We start from the raw sequence: 15834 nt of genomic DNA on the forward strand, positions 1-15834 counted from the left end.
TCCAGTGAGTGCTTAGAAGAAGAATAAAGTGCATGACCGGATCACACTACCTTCGCCCCCCCCCATCCCCAGTAGGAAATATGATGTTATGTGATGGGATCACGCGGCAGTCAGAAAATCCGGGTAGTCATGCGCTAATCCGGTATTTAAGGTCGACGGTTCGCTGCTTTGGGGGGAAATACAAGCAGGGGCCTGGGCGCATGGGAGGGGAGGTTCACACACACTCCGGCTGAAAGAGAAGGTAATTACCCCAGCGTTGAGGTGATGCGCGTCCAGTTTGGATGAAGGGCTAACACGAGTGCATATTGGCAGATACATATCAAGGTGCTAAGAGTGACCATCAGCCGCAGCCGTGCGTAAAGTTTGCTGAGCGTTGTGGATCATGTGGCGCTGCTGGTTTCTGGTGCTGGTGGGCGCGGTGGGGGTGAGCGCTCAGTTCCCCAGAGAGTGTGTGACCCCCGAGGGGCTCCGGAGTGGACAGTGCTGTCCGTCCCCCTCTGGACTCAACAACGACCCGTGTGGCGCGAGCATGGGCCGCGGACAGTGCGTGTCCATCTCGGTGGACGCGCGGCCCCACGGGCCCCAGTACCCCCACGACGGACGCGACGACCGGGAACGGTGGCCCGGCCGGTACTTCAACCGCACCTGTCAGTGTAACGGGAACTTCAGCGGCTATAACTGCGGCCGCTGCAGACACGGCTGGACCGGGCCCAACTGTGACCAGCGGGTTTCTGTTGGTAAGTGATCAGTTCTACTATCTCCACTAATAGACTCGTACAGTCACATAAGGATTCACTGCGATTCAACATTCTTTTAAGTTGATTTCCATCACTCTGTTGTGATCTGATGAAGACAGATTCTTTTAGAAAAGACGCTCAAATTAGAGCCCAGTGAATAAAGTCTAATGACTTTTGAAATAGCTACAACCCAAGAATGAAGAAATGATTAGAATAAAATGAATCAACGCTGCTTCTTATGCCTTTCTGCGCTTCTGCTCATTAAAAAAACCCATCCCCAGATAAATAATGACTGATAATGTTAATCCTCTTTTTTCGCTGCTGTAATCCCACAGTAAGAAGAAACGTGATGCTGCTCAGCGCGGCCGAGAAGCGTGCCTTTGTGAGCGCGCTGGACCAAGCCAAGCGCACCGTGCACCCGGAGCTGGTGATCGCCACGCGGCGCTACGCTGAGATCTTCGGGCCCGACGGGAACACCATGCAGTTTGAGAACATCACCATCTACAATTATTTCGTGTGGTCCCATTACTACTCCGTCAGTAAGACGTTCCTGGGGCCGGGACAGGCCAGTTTCGGGGGCGTGGACTTCTCACATGAGGGACCCGGGTTCGTCACTTGGCACAGGTTCCACCTCCTGCAGCTGGAGAGAGACATGCAGGTGAGAGGTGTATGAGTAATGACATTATTAATATATACACAATAGTGTGTAGTAGCTGATTGGCTGTTTTAATATAAAGACAATAGTGTTATTGCCTGAGGGCAATCATCTCATCACTAGTTTATCCACATTTTTATTGACTGACTAATAGCCCACTTCAGCACATCTGTCATTTCTCCTCCTTGTTTGTGTAATGCCTTGTCAGGAAATTACAATTGACGACAGTTTCACGCCTTAATACCCGAACACCTCACAGAATGAGATTTTAAGTGTTTTATGGGCACATATTCGATTCGATCAGAGCACCATCGATTTGGACAAAACGGCAGAAGGCTTGTTGTTTCTGCTCTGTTGCATAAGCACACTGACAGAGATGGTTTGAGAGGAGAAGGGGCTCGTTTTCAATTCGAGATCAGGATGAACCACATCAGCTAAAATGACTCAAAATATACGCCAGCCTCTTGTCCTGTTACAACTAAATCCTATCTGGTTTGCATTGTGGATTTTAACAATGTGGTGAATTATTTTTTCTCTCTGGTGGGGGAAATTATGTGGCCTCACCCTTTTCATGTGCGTTAATGGCTGGCTTTGAGAGCAGCAGTTAGGATCCATTAGTGCCTTTTGGATCAAAAACTGTGGGGTTTCAGGAGGGGATTTGGTAATTTAGCCATGGTTCTTCAATGGAAAACAGTCAGTGATTCATGGGTGGACAAAGAGTTCATTTTCCCTTTAGCTTGATGAATAATTTTAACTTCGAAATACTGCACTGACACATGTATGACATCACTTATATGTGTCAGTAAGAGCACTAGGTAATCAATATGTCAAACATGTCTAAATGACCTTAATCTGTTTACTGTTTTCTGGTTACAAATGCACTCTGTGTTGTTGTGTGTTGTATATGTGTGTATATATACAGTATATATATATATATTGCATGACTTTTCTCAATGGCTTAGTCATGCATGGTCCACAGCTATTGTTATATGTCTTAACAGGAAATCGCAATGTGTGAATAAGATAACCAGTTTATCCGCCGCCTTATGACACCAGTACTAAATGAGACTTCATGGATACTTGGACCCAAGGGGATTGGAATATATTGTTGGCAGCACAATGACATAAAGCCTCCAGCAAACTCCAGGAAGCTTATATTCCTGCTGCAAAACCTTGGCGCTCTGGTTCTGGTTGCCTGCCCTGATCCTCACATTCACAAACACTAACCCAGCCACCCCTCTCATTTGTTTCTGTCTCACCACCAGGATATGCTGCGAGACCCCAGCTTCGCCCTGCCCTACTGGAACTTTGCCATCGGTGGGAGCACCTGTGACATTTGCACAGATGACCTGATGGGAGCCAGGAGCAGTTTTGACATGAACTCCCTGAGCGCCAACTCCCTCTTCTCCCAGTGGAGGGTGGTCTGTGAGAGCGTCGAGGACTATGACACACTAGGAACCATCTGCAACAGTAAGACTGTTGCTCTTTTACCGTGTGGTGTTACTGTGGTCCTCCTCTTTATTCTCTTGCTTTAACCTGACTTCCATTGATGTCCTCCCAGGCACAGAGACAACCCCCATCAGGAGGAACCCAGCAGGAAATGTCAACAGGCCGATGGTCCAACGTCTCCCAGAGCCCCAGGACGTGGTGGACTGTCTGCAGGTCAACACGTTTGACACGCCGCCGTACTACTCCACCTCCTCTGAAAGCTTCAGAAACACAATTGAAGGTTAGTGACAACCAAGACATTTCTTTCTCTGCCTGTTTTTACACCGTGTTTCTCTTTCTTGATGCATTTTCACATTGTTTTGTCAGGCTACAGCGCCCCCCAGGGGAACTATGACCCAGTGGTTAGGAGCCTCCACAACCTGGCCCATCTGTTCCTCAACGGGACCGGGGGTCAGACCCACCTTTCACCCAACGACCCCATCTTTGTCCTGCTCCACACCTACACTGACGCCATCTTTGATGAATGGTTGAGGAGACACAGCCCAGGTGTGTTTATCAGAAAAACTATCATTCATTAAAAGCAACATTTTATTGATCTTTTTAAAATAATATCTGCCTTTCTTTACTCGGTTTATATCATGAGCGGCTTGTGGGCTAATGTTGAGTATTTCTCAACAGGTACGGCTGTGTATCCGGAAGAAAATGCCCCCATTGGGCACAACAGAAACTACAACATGGTGCCTTTCTGGCCTCCAGTGACTAACGCTGAGATGTTTGTAACTGCACCGGACAATCTGGGTTACTCTTATGAGGCTGACTGGCCAGGTATGCATTCAGATCACCTCCACATCCATGTCGTTTTTGTGGTGCTGCTTTCAATGTGGCCGTTGAATTAATGCAGATGACGAGGGCAGTAATCATCTTCTTCAACTTTTCTAGGTCAACCCTTCACTCTGACTGAAATCATCACCATGGCAATAGTCGCCGCTCTTGTGGTCGTTGCGCTGGTCTTTGCCGCCACTACATGTGCAGTGCGTGCCAGATCCTACAAGATGGAGGGCCACCAGCCGCTGCTCGGGGATCAGTACCAGCGGTACGACGATGAAAAAAGCCAATCTGTCGTCTAAGATCTGTGTTTGAACATGAGCCTCACCTATGTGCCTCGTCTATTTACTTTTGCAATGACACAGCTGCACAGTGTGTTAAAGCCTGAATCTCTTCTCACAAGAAAATGTGTAGATTCTTGAAAATCATATTCATACTGCATCCATGTCCCTATTTAAACTGGTTTAGTTCATTTTCAATTAAAAATACTGGAAATATTGCAGATGTAAACACTGAAACCTTAACAAAAATATGACATAAATGACTTATTTAACTTGTTTTTAATAGAAAGATAAAGATACATGCAGAAATCTTTAAGGGTAACCTATGACTTATAGCAAATGTTGTGTCTTAGCAATTTTCAGATTTCTGGAAAATTTGAAAATGGAAAATGTGTTCAAATAAAGTGAACATGTTGGTGTGATAGCAACGCCAACAAATGGTGCTCAACTCTGATCCTAGTCAGGCTGGTAGAATGCCATGGAAGTATCAGCAATGCTATGTAGCTTTGTGTAGGTAAGTGGTTGATAAAGGTGATCAGGTGTAAACAATACAGATTCTGAGAAGTGATCCAGAATGTTCTGAAAAAGTAATACATGGTAACATGAGAGTAATACATGCAAGATAATCAAAATATAGACTTAAGCAGCTACATTCTCTGCCATGTTTATAGACGTATAGCACTTTCTATGTACCTGCCTTCACAGTCATAGTAGTATGATTTAGCTTAGCTGCATAATGGCGACACAAGTGAGGTGATCTGAGAGTAATAACTGTACAATCCACGGCCCATGTAATAGAGCCATAACGCCCACAAGGGGGTGCAATAGCTCAACCTCTGAAACTGCTTGGGCAGCAGTTAATAGAGAGATATGCTTTTTTTAAATGATGTATTCAGGTGCATTGATCCACATGACCTGAAACACTGTTGGTAATGAAGATATACAAAGAAAATTAACAAAACAGAACAAATGTAGCAAATTGCTGAGGGTCAGCAGGTTGTGACCCCAAGACTCTACTGAACTGTATATGCAGTTTTGTTTTTCTTCGGTCTTTTTTAAAGCTAAATTTGTGTGAAATTGTCATTGATGCTGTTCTGTTTTTACATTTCTACATTTGCCAAAATGTTGTTGGCTCTGGGTGCATGCCAAATTATTTAAGTGATTAAATTCGATGCCCACACACAGTGGCCTTGTTGGACTTTGTATTCATGTGATAAAAAAAATAATAATAATAAGTAGGCTACACAGCACATTACTATATTTCTACACACGTCCTGCTGAGTGCGTATCTTTTAGGCTGGTCTCGCCATTTTGCCTATGGCTGGACACCATTGCTCCTAATTTGTAACGCCTGAAGAATTTATTCCCCGGCGTACCATTTTCTCCACAACACCTCACCTGTGCGGTGTCTGGTTTCAGAGGAGCTTCCCTGTGGGAGGGTCCACGGGGAGCTGTGTCACCACTGGTCCGCCGCTCAACGGGGAGGTCTGTGTGTGTGTGTGTAGCAGCGTGAAGTGAAGTGTGTCTGTCTGTCTGGCTCATGACTTCATTCTGAGAACTGCAGGGGAACAAAGTTGTGAGTCGCACGCGCTTGTTGCGACTTCTCGCCACTTTTGACTCTGCTCCTCTTTGGCCGCTGCTCGCGTGCGTCCCCGCGGCCAATCACCGGCCAGCTCTCCGAGGTCGCAGATCTGTAGTTTTACTCCTCTGGTGCCGGTTCCAAACCTAACAGCTTCACAGAGTTGTCTTCGTGACAGTCCACTATGGACGAGGACAACACCGTTCTACCTGAGCTGAAGGATATAGAGACCAAACTGGGTCGAAAGGTCCCGGAGAGTCTCATTCGGTCACTCGTCGGAGGAAAACATGCGGACAAGCACGAGAAGTCTGCAGCACCGCATCTAGTCAACTGTAAATTATCTGCTAATTCTGCCGACTTGAAAAAGCTGGAGTGCAAAATGCAACTCCTGAAACAAGAAATGGTAAGTTTCTTTTCGTGAATTCTGTTTAACCGAAGCAGTTTAAGCCACTTTAACTGAGAAAGTTGCCAATTTTGAATTGTCATAAATACAAGAAACCATATGGTACCTTTAATGTCACACAGCAACTTGCTGACTTGTAATTACAAGCTAGGTCTCAATGCTTATCTCTGTATCTGTCCGAGCTTTTATTTCTTTTCAAAGATTGAAATAATGTAACAATATGGTGACCAGTGACCACTACTTAGTAGTAGTAAGTTTGATATGTCTGCTTTGCTACATGCATCAGCAGCCCAGCCTGTGTTCACAGGATTAGCCCATGCAGGATACATAACAAGTCTCTATCAACACGTGGTTTTAAAATGCAAAACTTCCAACTGATGGGTGTTGTGCATCAATTGTTTGCACCACGAAACTGGTCAGTAGGTGAGAGCCATTCACACCTGCACTCAACAGCCAGTCAAGCCTTTGTTAATGAGCCCTCCTCACCTCAGGGTATATTTCCAACCCCCTTGTGATTCAAACTACTCAGTGAAATCCAGTCCTGCTTTGTGTAATGACCTATTCATGATTACACAGTTGTGTCTGCTAACGCTCACCATTAAATTGCTCTGGTTCCTCAGTAGCACAGCAAAGCCCCGTTTCAGTGAGGTCACGGAAGGTATTAGGACTCCTGAGCAGATGGCCAAGTTGACCGAGTTTTGCAGACTGTAGTAGGACTGTATCATGGGCAGCAGACTGGCCAATCACCCTGAGACTTTGTGTTGATAGGCTTAGTTTTATGTTGATGTAACAGACCAACTGAGACCTATAACTAGCTCATTTTGGCTTAGCAAATGTAATAACCTGTACCTTGGTTTAATCAACTTGTGTTTCCACCTGACTTGTCAGATTTGCCATCAGTCATGCATTCATTTAATCGTGCTGATAGGAGGAAAAAACCAATAGACTTTTCAAAATGAACTGAGTGTAATTCCATCAGTGCTGTTATTGTTAGATGGCTCATTTCAAATTTGAGCCAGAGTGGGCCTCTCTGTTTTTGTGGCTCCCCTCACAGCTTAATCACTAATCTAATCAGGTTTAGTGTGCACAAGCATGGTAGACACACACACACACATACACAGGTTTTTCATTATTTTTGAGACTTCTATAATCTCTACAGCTAATCAAAGTAGCAAATCAACTCCAAAATGCGTTATTCCCCCAAAAGTTAGAGGCCAGCCTTTATTAGTTTCATATGACAGATTAAACATGTTACCATCCAGTGCAGACAAAATTACGCAGCGCTAATTGTATTTCCCAAACTTATTTTGTATACCGACCCATCAGTGCCATCTTATTAACATGAGGACTCAAATTTCAACACGGCTCCATCTGCTCAACTTCCATGTGTGTATAAACCGGGCGGATATACACACAAAACAAACACACTGGCAGCATTATGAGCTAAATGGAGGCCAGTTGTAAATCCACTCCAAAGAAAGGCTGTTGTATCAAGCCAGCTATCTGCTGGAATACTGTAGCAGCTCTGTCTGCCTCCATCTGCCTCAATGCATTTCCAGTGGCAGGATGTTACAGCTGTTCCGACTGGGTGGTGTTTGTCACCCACTGACACAGGGAATCCCTTCTGAATGACTCTATAGGCCGTCCACTTCCATCCACAGTCAATGGCATGGTTTGTCATGGCAGGGAATTAAATTAATGGCCATACTGTGTAAAGCAGACGTGTCATTCATTATCCTGGATGAAAAGTGTTTCCTGGCTGTGCAGTTACATGGGCATTACAAGGTCTTTTTTCCGGTAGCAGTTAAGTGTCTTTGTTCATAACAAAGCCTGATAGTCAAAACAAAAAAGTACACAGTGTTCTCGCCATGAGAGGACATAAGGAAGCTCAGAGTTGAGAAAAAAAACAAAAAAAACACCACAAGGTCGTAGCTCCTCTGCAGCTATCAGTCATATCACAGGATTTTCATTAGTTCATGGAGTTTGCTTAGTTGTCGTGGAATTCTATGATTAAATTCCCCCCCTTTTTTTATCAGGGGCATTTGAACAACTTCCTGTGCATCGTGGCCTGAAAGATAATGTTTCTTTTGCAGAGAGCTATAGCCACTAAATGGATCATATTGTGTGTGCGGTCATCTCAGCTGCCATTTCCAGTATATAAAATGCACTTTGAACCTCAGCGCTGACAATAGTTAACAATGAAAATAGATCTTGTTTTGTATTCTGTTGACTGCACTTCTACTTCTGAGGACAAGCTGTTGCATGTAGTAGCTGCGTTAATGGAACAGTTTCTACACACTAAGTAAGAGTTTGATAAAAGACTGATAACATCTTCATTTCTATTTTAATATAAAATATATGGTTTCAACAGAGGAGGATCTTAGCTTAGTTTAACTATTAATAATCTTTTGCAAAACCTGAAAATGTTTATCTTTAAATGTGTTGAATAGTGAGCTTCAGCTGGTCTATTTGGCACCATGTGTTGCCTTTACACAGACAGGTCTGTTGTTTATAGTATTTAGCCATATATACAGCCCTAGTATCGGATAGATATCAGAATGATGTCAGTTGTCTCATCAAGTGAATGATTGCACTGCTAAAAAATAAAAGTCACAACTACTGATCATCTTCAAGTTGTAATACCTGACCGGGATGTTTTTGTTCAACCCACAGGCACACCTGCGAGCCATCGACGTGAAGCTGATGCAGCAGCTCCTGTCCATCAACGAGGGCATCGAGTCCATCCGTTGGATGATCGAAGACAAAGGGGGCGCGGCCAGCCAGGACGGCAGCCTGACGGGCAGCTTGTACAGCCTATCAGACAGCCAGGACGGGAGCTCGCTACGAGGCAGCTTCAGCAGCTTGAACGATGCTAACAGCGACAACCTGGACGGCCTGTCTGTAGGTAGCTACCTGGACACTCTAGCAGAAGACCTTCCTGATGACCCGTCACCTACGGACCTCGACGGCTTTGGGGATAAAACTGTAATCGACAGCGATTCTTTCACCAAATCCCCACTGAAACTCCGAGTGGAATCAGATGAATACTACTGCTTTGGATGATGATGATAAGCTAGACACGGTGGTTCCAGACTACTGAGATACTTTGTGAAGAAATATTTTAAAATGTATTTACTTTACTTTGACAAACGAACACAGTTGTCAGGTTTTCCTACACGCTTTGCATTTTTGTCTTTATATCTTACCAAATAAGTCACATTACGTTTCACCTTGAACCCAGGTTCCTTACATTGTGGATTTGACTCACCTCATCAAACCACTGCCAATTAATGTCCCTACAAATGCAAGAGAAACTATTCTAACACTTTCTGATGTCTTAATTTTTTTTAAATCATGCTGATTAATTCAACTAAAAGGGTGCTCTATTACACAGAAAGACAGGAAGTCATCCGATACTGCAGCAGTTTCTTTTTTTGCCTAAAATGATTGAAGATTGGATGAATTAAAGTGTCAACTCCAGCAGTTTGCTGCTTTATCTGTGGAACATTCAACTTGGACTTTGTTGTCAGGTCAGCCACAATCGGCTGATCTCAGTAAAGGAGTAGATTAGGATTTAGCAGCCATTTGGAAAATTGGACATTTCATGCTGAGTGGTTGAAGAGCCTAAATTGCTTTTAAGTTGCGAGTGGTTAGTTACAGCAAGTGCAATTTGCTTCATTGCCAAATTCTGAGCACCACCTACTGTACATGTTAAGCTTTTAATTATTTTTTACTTAAAATGTTTTGACTGATGCAAGTTCCTAAGCTAAACCCGACTCAGCAACTGTACATCTCACAACACACAGTCTTACACACAAGAGATTAGTTGCACATTGAAAGCACAGATGCTTGACTGAAAACCAAAGCAATTTGATTGTCTTATAGATAATGTAGGCCTGAGGCAAAAACCCTGTTAACACCAGATGGGAGGTTGTGTTGATGGTGGACAGAAGTGAAACACGTGTTTGCTTTGCAGGCACAGTTTCATTTTCTGTTGTCGAAGGAAGTGGTTTAAAAAGAGCTTTACATTGCTGTACCTTAATGTGTTGTGTTTTAGTTTAAAACTCCTCATGTTGATTTGTTTGACATTTGTATTTTATGCTGCCTGCTTTTGAAAATGGTTTTATTGATTGGTAGTTAATTATGTTGTGGAAATGAAATAATATATTTTAATTTTCCCCTGACTCACATTGTGTCAAGTTTTAAATGCAAAGCAACTACTAAATAACACACAGTCCAGTATATCGGGTTGATGCCAATTTTTAAAAATGAAAAAAGAAAAAGAAAAAAAACAGCTCACTGACCTTGTTATAGAATCTTAATGAGATGGAAAGTGAACGTTATGGTGCTTTCCCACTCCAAATTTAAGTTAAGAATAATCTCTGAATAATGAAGTCAGACTTTGTGGTGCCCTGTATAATGTGGCATGGAAAATTACCCTCGTTAATTAACTTTGTCATTCCATGTCACGTTCCTTTTGATAAAACGCAAGACCAGGAAGATGGTTCTAAATTTGGAAGACGGCTGCTTATACGTGCCATTTAAAATTACCAAGCTGTTAGCAGACGAAGGCCATTTGGGAAAATGTCTGAGTTGGTGCCGCAAGAGTGGAGTCGCCTTACGGAACCCTCATGAGCGTCTATCATCTTTACAATGCCTGAAATGAATCACTTTTAAAACAACACCAGTCAAAACTAAGACTGGGAAATTAAACACCAGCAATGTAGAATATTTGGACGGTCTGTAATGTTATTTTCATTTGTATTCTTCTCCCTGGCTTCTTATCTTTCATGTGATAATTGAAATTCCAGACAGAGAATACAGGGAAAGTCATTATTGGAAAGATGAGAACCTTGGTCTCTCTGGCTTGCAAATGAATGAGTGGCAGTGGCTCACAGTACTTGAGTGGGTCTCACACTGGGATCTGACATTATGGTCTGGCTGTGGAAAACGCTGCCTTGTTGGGATTAGTCTTCGCTCATTCACGTCATTTATAGAGCTGTCTCATGGTTGAGTCTCATCCTCATTGGGAGTATTGTGTGAAATCATGGATGAAGAAATGTGTGGATGTTTTTATGAATGCGTATCAGTTTTCCTGTTTGATATGAAATCCACAAAATAACAAGATGTGGACACAAAGGGACACTTCTTGTGTTGCAGTAGTCTCATACAGATTTAATCACTTTATCCAGACACATTAAGTGCACTTGTAACTTTGTCTCACTCCAAGTGCAAAGCAGCTTTATTTGGTTTTATGCTGCCTTTCCTTATCTCCACCTCCCAGAGGCTTTGGCAAGCTTAAGCTCCCTGTCAAGCTCAACCAGACTAAGGCCACTAAACCAAAGAGCCTCATGACCCGCTTGTCAGCAATTCAATTAAAACACAAAAACTTCTCTCAGCTTCTCTAAATTTCATGTCTTGACAAACCGTGCTGTGACTGACTGATAGCTAATATCCCTAAGGGTAAAATGTTGAGACTGGAGCTAGTGGCCTTGAAATAATTGGACATACGGAACAGGTTCTGCAAGGTTATGGTGTAATAGACCTGATTCAAATTTCCTGGGATCTACATGGTACACCACACATGAACACAAGTTACCTTTTCTGATAAGTGTGCTTTTCTTCATGAAAGGGAGAAGCAGTTGATTCAGCCTTTGTGGTGAGGACAAGTGCTGTCTTTCACTAAACCATTCAGTCACACTGGGAAAAAATAAACATTTTAGTTTTGTTTTGCTCCGGCTACAAGCTTGAAAGTTGTTGTTTCCTAATTCTAAGCAAATACAAAGCACACAACATTGTGTAATTGTTACTTTTGTTATCACAGAAGTAAAGTTACACCAAGTTTGTTGAATTCTGCTGTCAGCAATTATAGCCACCCTGTTCTGAGGGTGAATGACTTCCAGGCTTTGTGAAGAGCAAACAGAGGGAAAATCAACAGCATTTACCCAGAGTTTGGGAGCAGAGTGCAAAATAATGATTTATTCATTCCCTGCGTTAGTCCCCAATTACATCATTTGAGCACAAATAATTACACTCACGTACAGACAAGACAGCGGCTTCCAGCAGGGATCCATTAGCAAATTAGAAGCTGGAGTTGGGCCCGTGCCACAAGATGAAGGGAAACCAATACTGTCTGGTATCTGGGAAACTGTCACCATGCTACCAAATGAGGATACAGGATATGGGTTACTGGAGTAGGTTTTAGAGGGGGGATCAAAAGAGCCAGAGGCACAGAGGACCCTCAGACAGGAAGCCACAGATACCAAGTAAATACACTGTACACAACTGTCAACTTACTTTATTCTGCTTTAATTAGGGTTTTCTCTCTGTGAGCCATTGGGTTTTCTTCAGTTCTGTTACTTTTCCAAGAACTTCAAATAGACTGGCGAACTCTATAAACATCACTGTTAATTTAAAGTGAATCTAAGTCTTACACATTACATGATCAACTTAAGAATGAGTGTTTGTGATGGCTCTGTGTGCTAAAGAGTCCTGCTAATACTTGTGATGGATGTAGCACATTAGATCCACTATGTCAGCCTTATTACATTCCCAGACACGAGGAGCTCCACGTTGGGAGATTTATGAAGCCGTGGAAAACTTAATAAGGCCTGTCCCCTAGCATGAAGATCTCGTTTCGTCTAGGAAAAATACTTAATGAATGTCAAGGTTAGCCACAATCCTAATGTTGTGCTTCACAAGATTTTCTGCACTGCTGATGCGATGATAGCGTTCTAGTTAGACCGAGCAAATACTTCATTTTGATTGGATTATTACATAAGTGGAAGTCGTACACCGTACATCTAACCATGTACACCGCTGGATTTGGTGAGATAAAGTCTTGCAAGTCCTCTGAGTTGGCCCTCTGCCAGGCTGCAGGAGCATGAATCATGTCTAAAGAGAAGAGCCGCACCAACACCACTGCATTCAGCCAGAAGAGAAGAGACACGACACTATTTCCGTCGGTGCAAATATTAGACTTTAACAATGGTCGTCTCAGCTCTCCTAAATGACTCGGCTGAGATTTAGAGAAACGAGCTGTGGAAGCTTCTGTAAACATCACACACAAAACACTGGAGGAACCCAAACCCAGAAAGTGGAGAGCCATGGGAACTCACCCCCCACCCACCCCCGGGCTGGTCAAGCTGCATTCCACTCACCGTTCATGGGGTTATTTTTAATGAACATGAACACAAAGGGTGCTTGATCACTTAGGACACATAGTTCCAGCTGTAAAGATTACAAATGCACACACCGCACACACCAGCCCCCCCCCCCCCCCCCCCCGAGAGCGTTTTTCTCTGGTGTTTGTGAACCTTATGATTACACCCAAATTGCTTTTTCTCAACAACTAGCTAGTTCTCTTGAATGAAAATTTGGAAGACATTACATCTGACTACCCACAGTGTTTGGGAAGATGCTACATTAACCCTCTTTGTATGGTATTTGAAGATAAACAGAAATTAAAATAACTTGCATAACATTGAGTTCGTAAAACATTCTCCCTGGAAGCTGCAGTTACCAAGCTGTAGCTAACTGAGAAGACAAAACAATAACAATTCATCAAAATGCAGTTAGACAATGAAAAGAACTGTGAACATTAATTAAATATCATCATGTATATAATCAACACACACTTCTAAATATATGCACATAATAACAATACAAAGTCATACCAATAAGGCTTTAGAGTAAATATTGATTAGATGTGTATCCTCTACAACTGTTTATGGCAGTTATGCAACAGCTTGTACTGGATAACATGAACTTCCTGTTCACATTATTGATTATTACTGCTCAGCTTGTGCAAACAATGCTTCCTCCCAACTATCTTACACATTACTGAAGTCATAAATAGAAAACGGTCCTTGTCATTAAATGACGCAACCCAACTGTAAATCACTAGTTATGGCTTCTATATGGTAGAAAGGACGCCAATGAAAGCTGCTCCCAGTACCTATATGCAGAGAGCGATGGCTGGTTGTGAAATCGTCCTCTACGGAAGGAGAGAACTGGTGGAACTGGTTGACGGCTGTGACCACCTCTAATGTCAACATATTTTTTCCAACTAGTCTGATGTTTAATCATGAAGTTCCTTTACAGCCCTTTGTGCCAGGAGCTAAGGAATGGCTAGGAAAGTCATCATTAGTCACGGGTGTAACCTTTACCCCAGAGAGCAGTGTGTTTCACTATCACTCTGTTTACCGCCAGCAGGCCCATCACAGTCTGTGTACCCAGAAAGGTGCAGGTAGAGGGCATCAGGGTGATCATCCAGAGCAGTTATAGAGTCATTTCAGTCATAAAACTAGGTTCAACAGGTTGTTACATATAAGCCATCCTGTGAGTCAGTGTCTTTATACACATCATATCCTTACTTATCTACCTCAGTACCTTTAATGTTCTCCCAAACCCCCCTCAATGCATTGGCCTTTTTACCTTTCCATCACCTCCTGACAACCTGGCTGTTTGATGCCTTTCTGTATCCGAGGCCTTTTTCCTGACCACACTTCCGCAGGCCGGGCTGTTGATCCAGCTGAGATTAAACAGCCGGCTACATCAGCCAGGGACCTTCAGCAGATAGAGGGGAGAGAACAAAACAAACCTCTATCCCATTTGATCCCCCCCCTCTTTTTTCACTCCCTTTTTCTTTCTCTCTCTCCAGGCCAGGAAGCCTTTCCATGACTATATTAGAAATCAAAGGGACTTCTACAGAAGGCACTGACCCCGTCAGAGCTTTTGAACTTTTGCTTTGCTCTTTGACAGCGAAGTTGTGCGTCATCAAAGAGACAGAGAGAAATATGTGTTACTGTGGTTGCTTTTAAGTTTACAGAAGTTGTTGCATTACAGCGTCTGATATTATTTCAGCTGTATTAGACATTTGCCTTCGGGATGGCCACGTACATGCATTTGATTTGTAATGTGAAACAAGAAAGTTATGATATCAATGGACGCTGCGCCGTCTGTGAAGATATTCTCACACTGAGAATTTCCTCGCCAGCATGGATGTGAAACTCTCCCGGCAACAGGCGAGCCAAAACATCAAAAGCCTTTTCAAGTGTTTCCAGGCAACAAGATGACCCTGTGCCATTAAAGGAGCAGGGCCCCAGCACGTTGGCTGGCAAACATAGTTGACCAAACTGTTTCCCTTTGGAAGACTGCTTTGTAACTCCCTCGACACTCATTCAGGTCAAATGAGGGCAGTTTGGGGTCAACAGGAAAGCATTACAATTGATTGACCCGAGGGGGTCAAGAAACGTTGATGTGATGTCTTTGTGGTGAACTAATGTGGATAGTCTACCAAATCTGTGAGGTATTAGCTCATGTTTTATGTGGATCTGCCTGGAGTGTTTCTTCAGGGCTGTGTTATTTGATTATCTCAGCCGGCGCACATTTGCATCTGTCCACATGTGAGCTCCATTTGTTTGAAGTCAGGTCATATTCAACTTCAAGTGGCTGCCGGTAGGAGAAAGAATAGCTGTCAAAGATCAGGTTTGTTGTGTTTATTCCTTTTTATTTTTCTTCTTCTTTTCAAAGTTCATGAAGAATTCTTTTGAGGAGTTTTATTAGTCAGTTATTGCTTCCTCAAGTTCTGCAGTCACAGTCGTATTTGGTGTGGTCCTTTCTTGAATCTGTAATTCCAGTTTTCCCAACCATTGTCTGCGTTCCCTCATAAACTGACATCCTTCATGGGAAAGAGATGTGATCCTCTTGGGAAAGCACCAACGCTTCACCCTCCTCCCCCATCACTGTCCCGCAAAGCGAGATCCTCCCATGGTCTTCTCATGGCACTGCGGTATTCCACTTGTATCATCCCATTTCCTCCCCCCCTCTGTCCTCTATCTGATCGTCACATGTTTCAGCAAACCCCTTGTTGAGCACATCCACACAGACAAAGCAGACGTATC

General features: G+C 43.3%; 2 protein-coding genes across 2 annotated transcripts; both read left to right on the forward strand.

Annotated features, from left to right (window-relative positions):
- Nucleotides 1–382: 382 nt before the first annotated feature.
- Nucleotides 383–3968, forward strand: LOC311001257 (5,6-dihydroxyindole-2-carboxylic acid oxidase-like; the record flags this gene model as incomplete). Its single annotated transcript, XM_083992297.1, has 7 exons — nucleotides 383–737; nucleotides 1073–1395; nucleotides 2658–2862; nucleotides 2954–3121; nucleotides 3208–3387; nucleotides 3520–3666; nucleotides 3781–3968. The coding sequence occupies 7 exons, from the start codon at nucleotides 383–385 to the stop codon at nucleotides 3966–3968; spliced, it is 1566 nt and encodes a 521-aa protein (XP_083848423.1).
- Nucleotides 3969–5417: 1449 nt separating this feature from the next.
- Nucleotides 5418–10106, forward strand: lurap1l (leucine rich adaptor protein 1 like). Its single transcript, XM_083992505.1, has 2 exons — nucleotides 5418–5929; nucleotides 8603–10106. The coding sequence occupies exons 1-2, from the start codon at nucleotides 5711–5713 to the stop codon at nucleotides 8990–8992; spliced, it is 609 nt and encodes a 202-aa protein (XP_083848631.1). The 5' UTR covers nucleotides 5418–5710; the 3' UTR covers nucleotides 8993–10106.
- The last annotated feature ends 5728 nt before the right edge of the window (nucleotides 10107–15834 follow it).

The sequence above is a fragment of the Trachurus trachurus genome, assembly GCF_905171665.1.
Source record: "Trachurus trachurus genome assembly, chromosome: 18".
In the NCBI taxonomy this organism is placed as follows: Eukaryota; Metazoa; Chordata; class Actinopteri; order Carangiformes; family Carangidae; genus Trachurus; species Trachurus trachurus.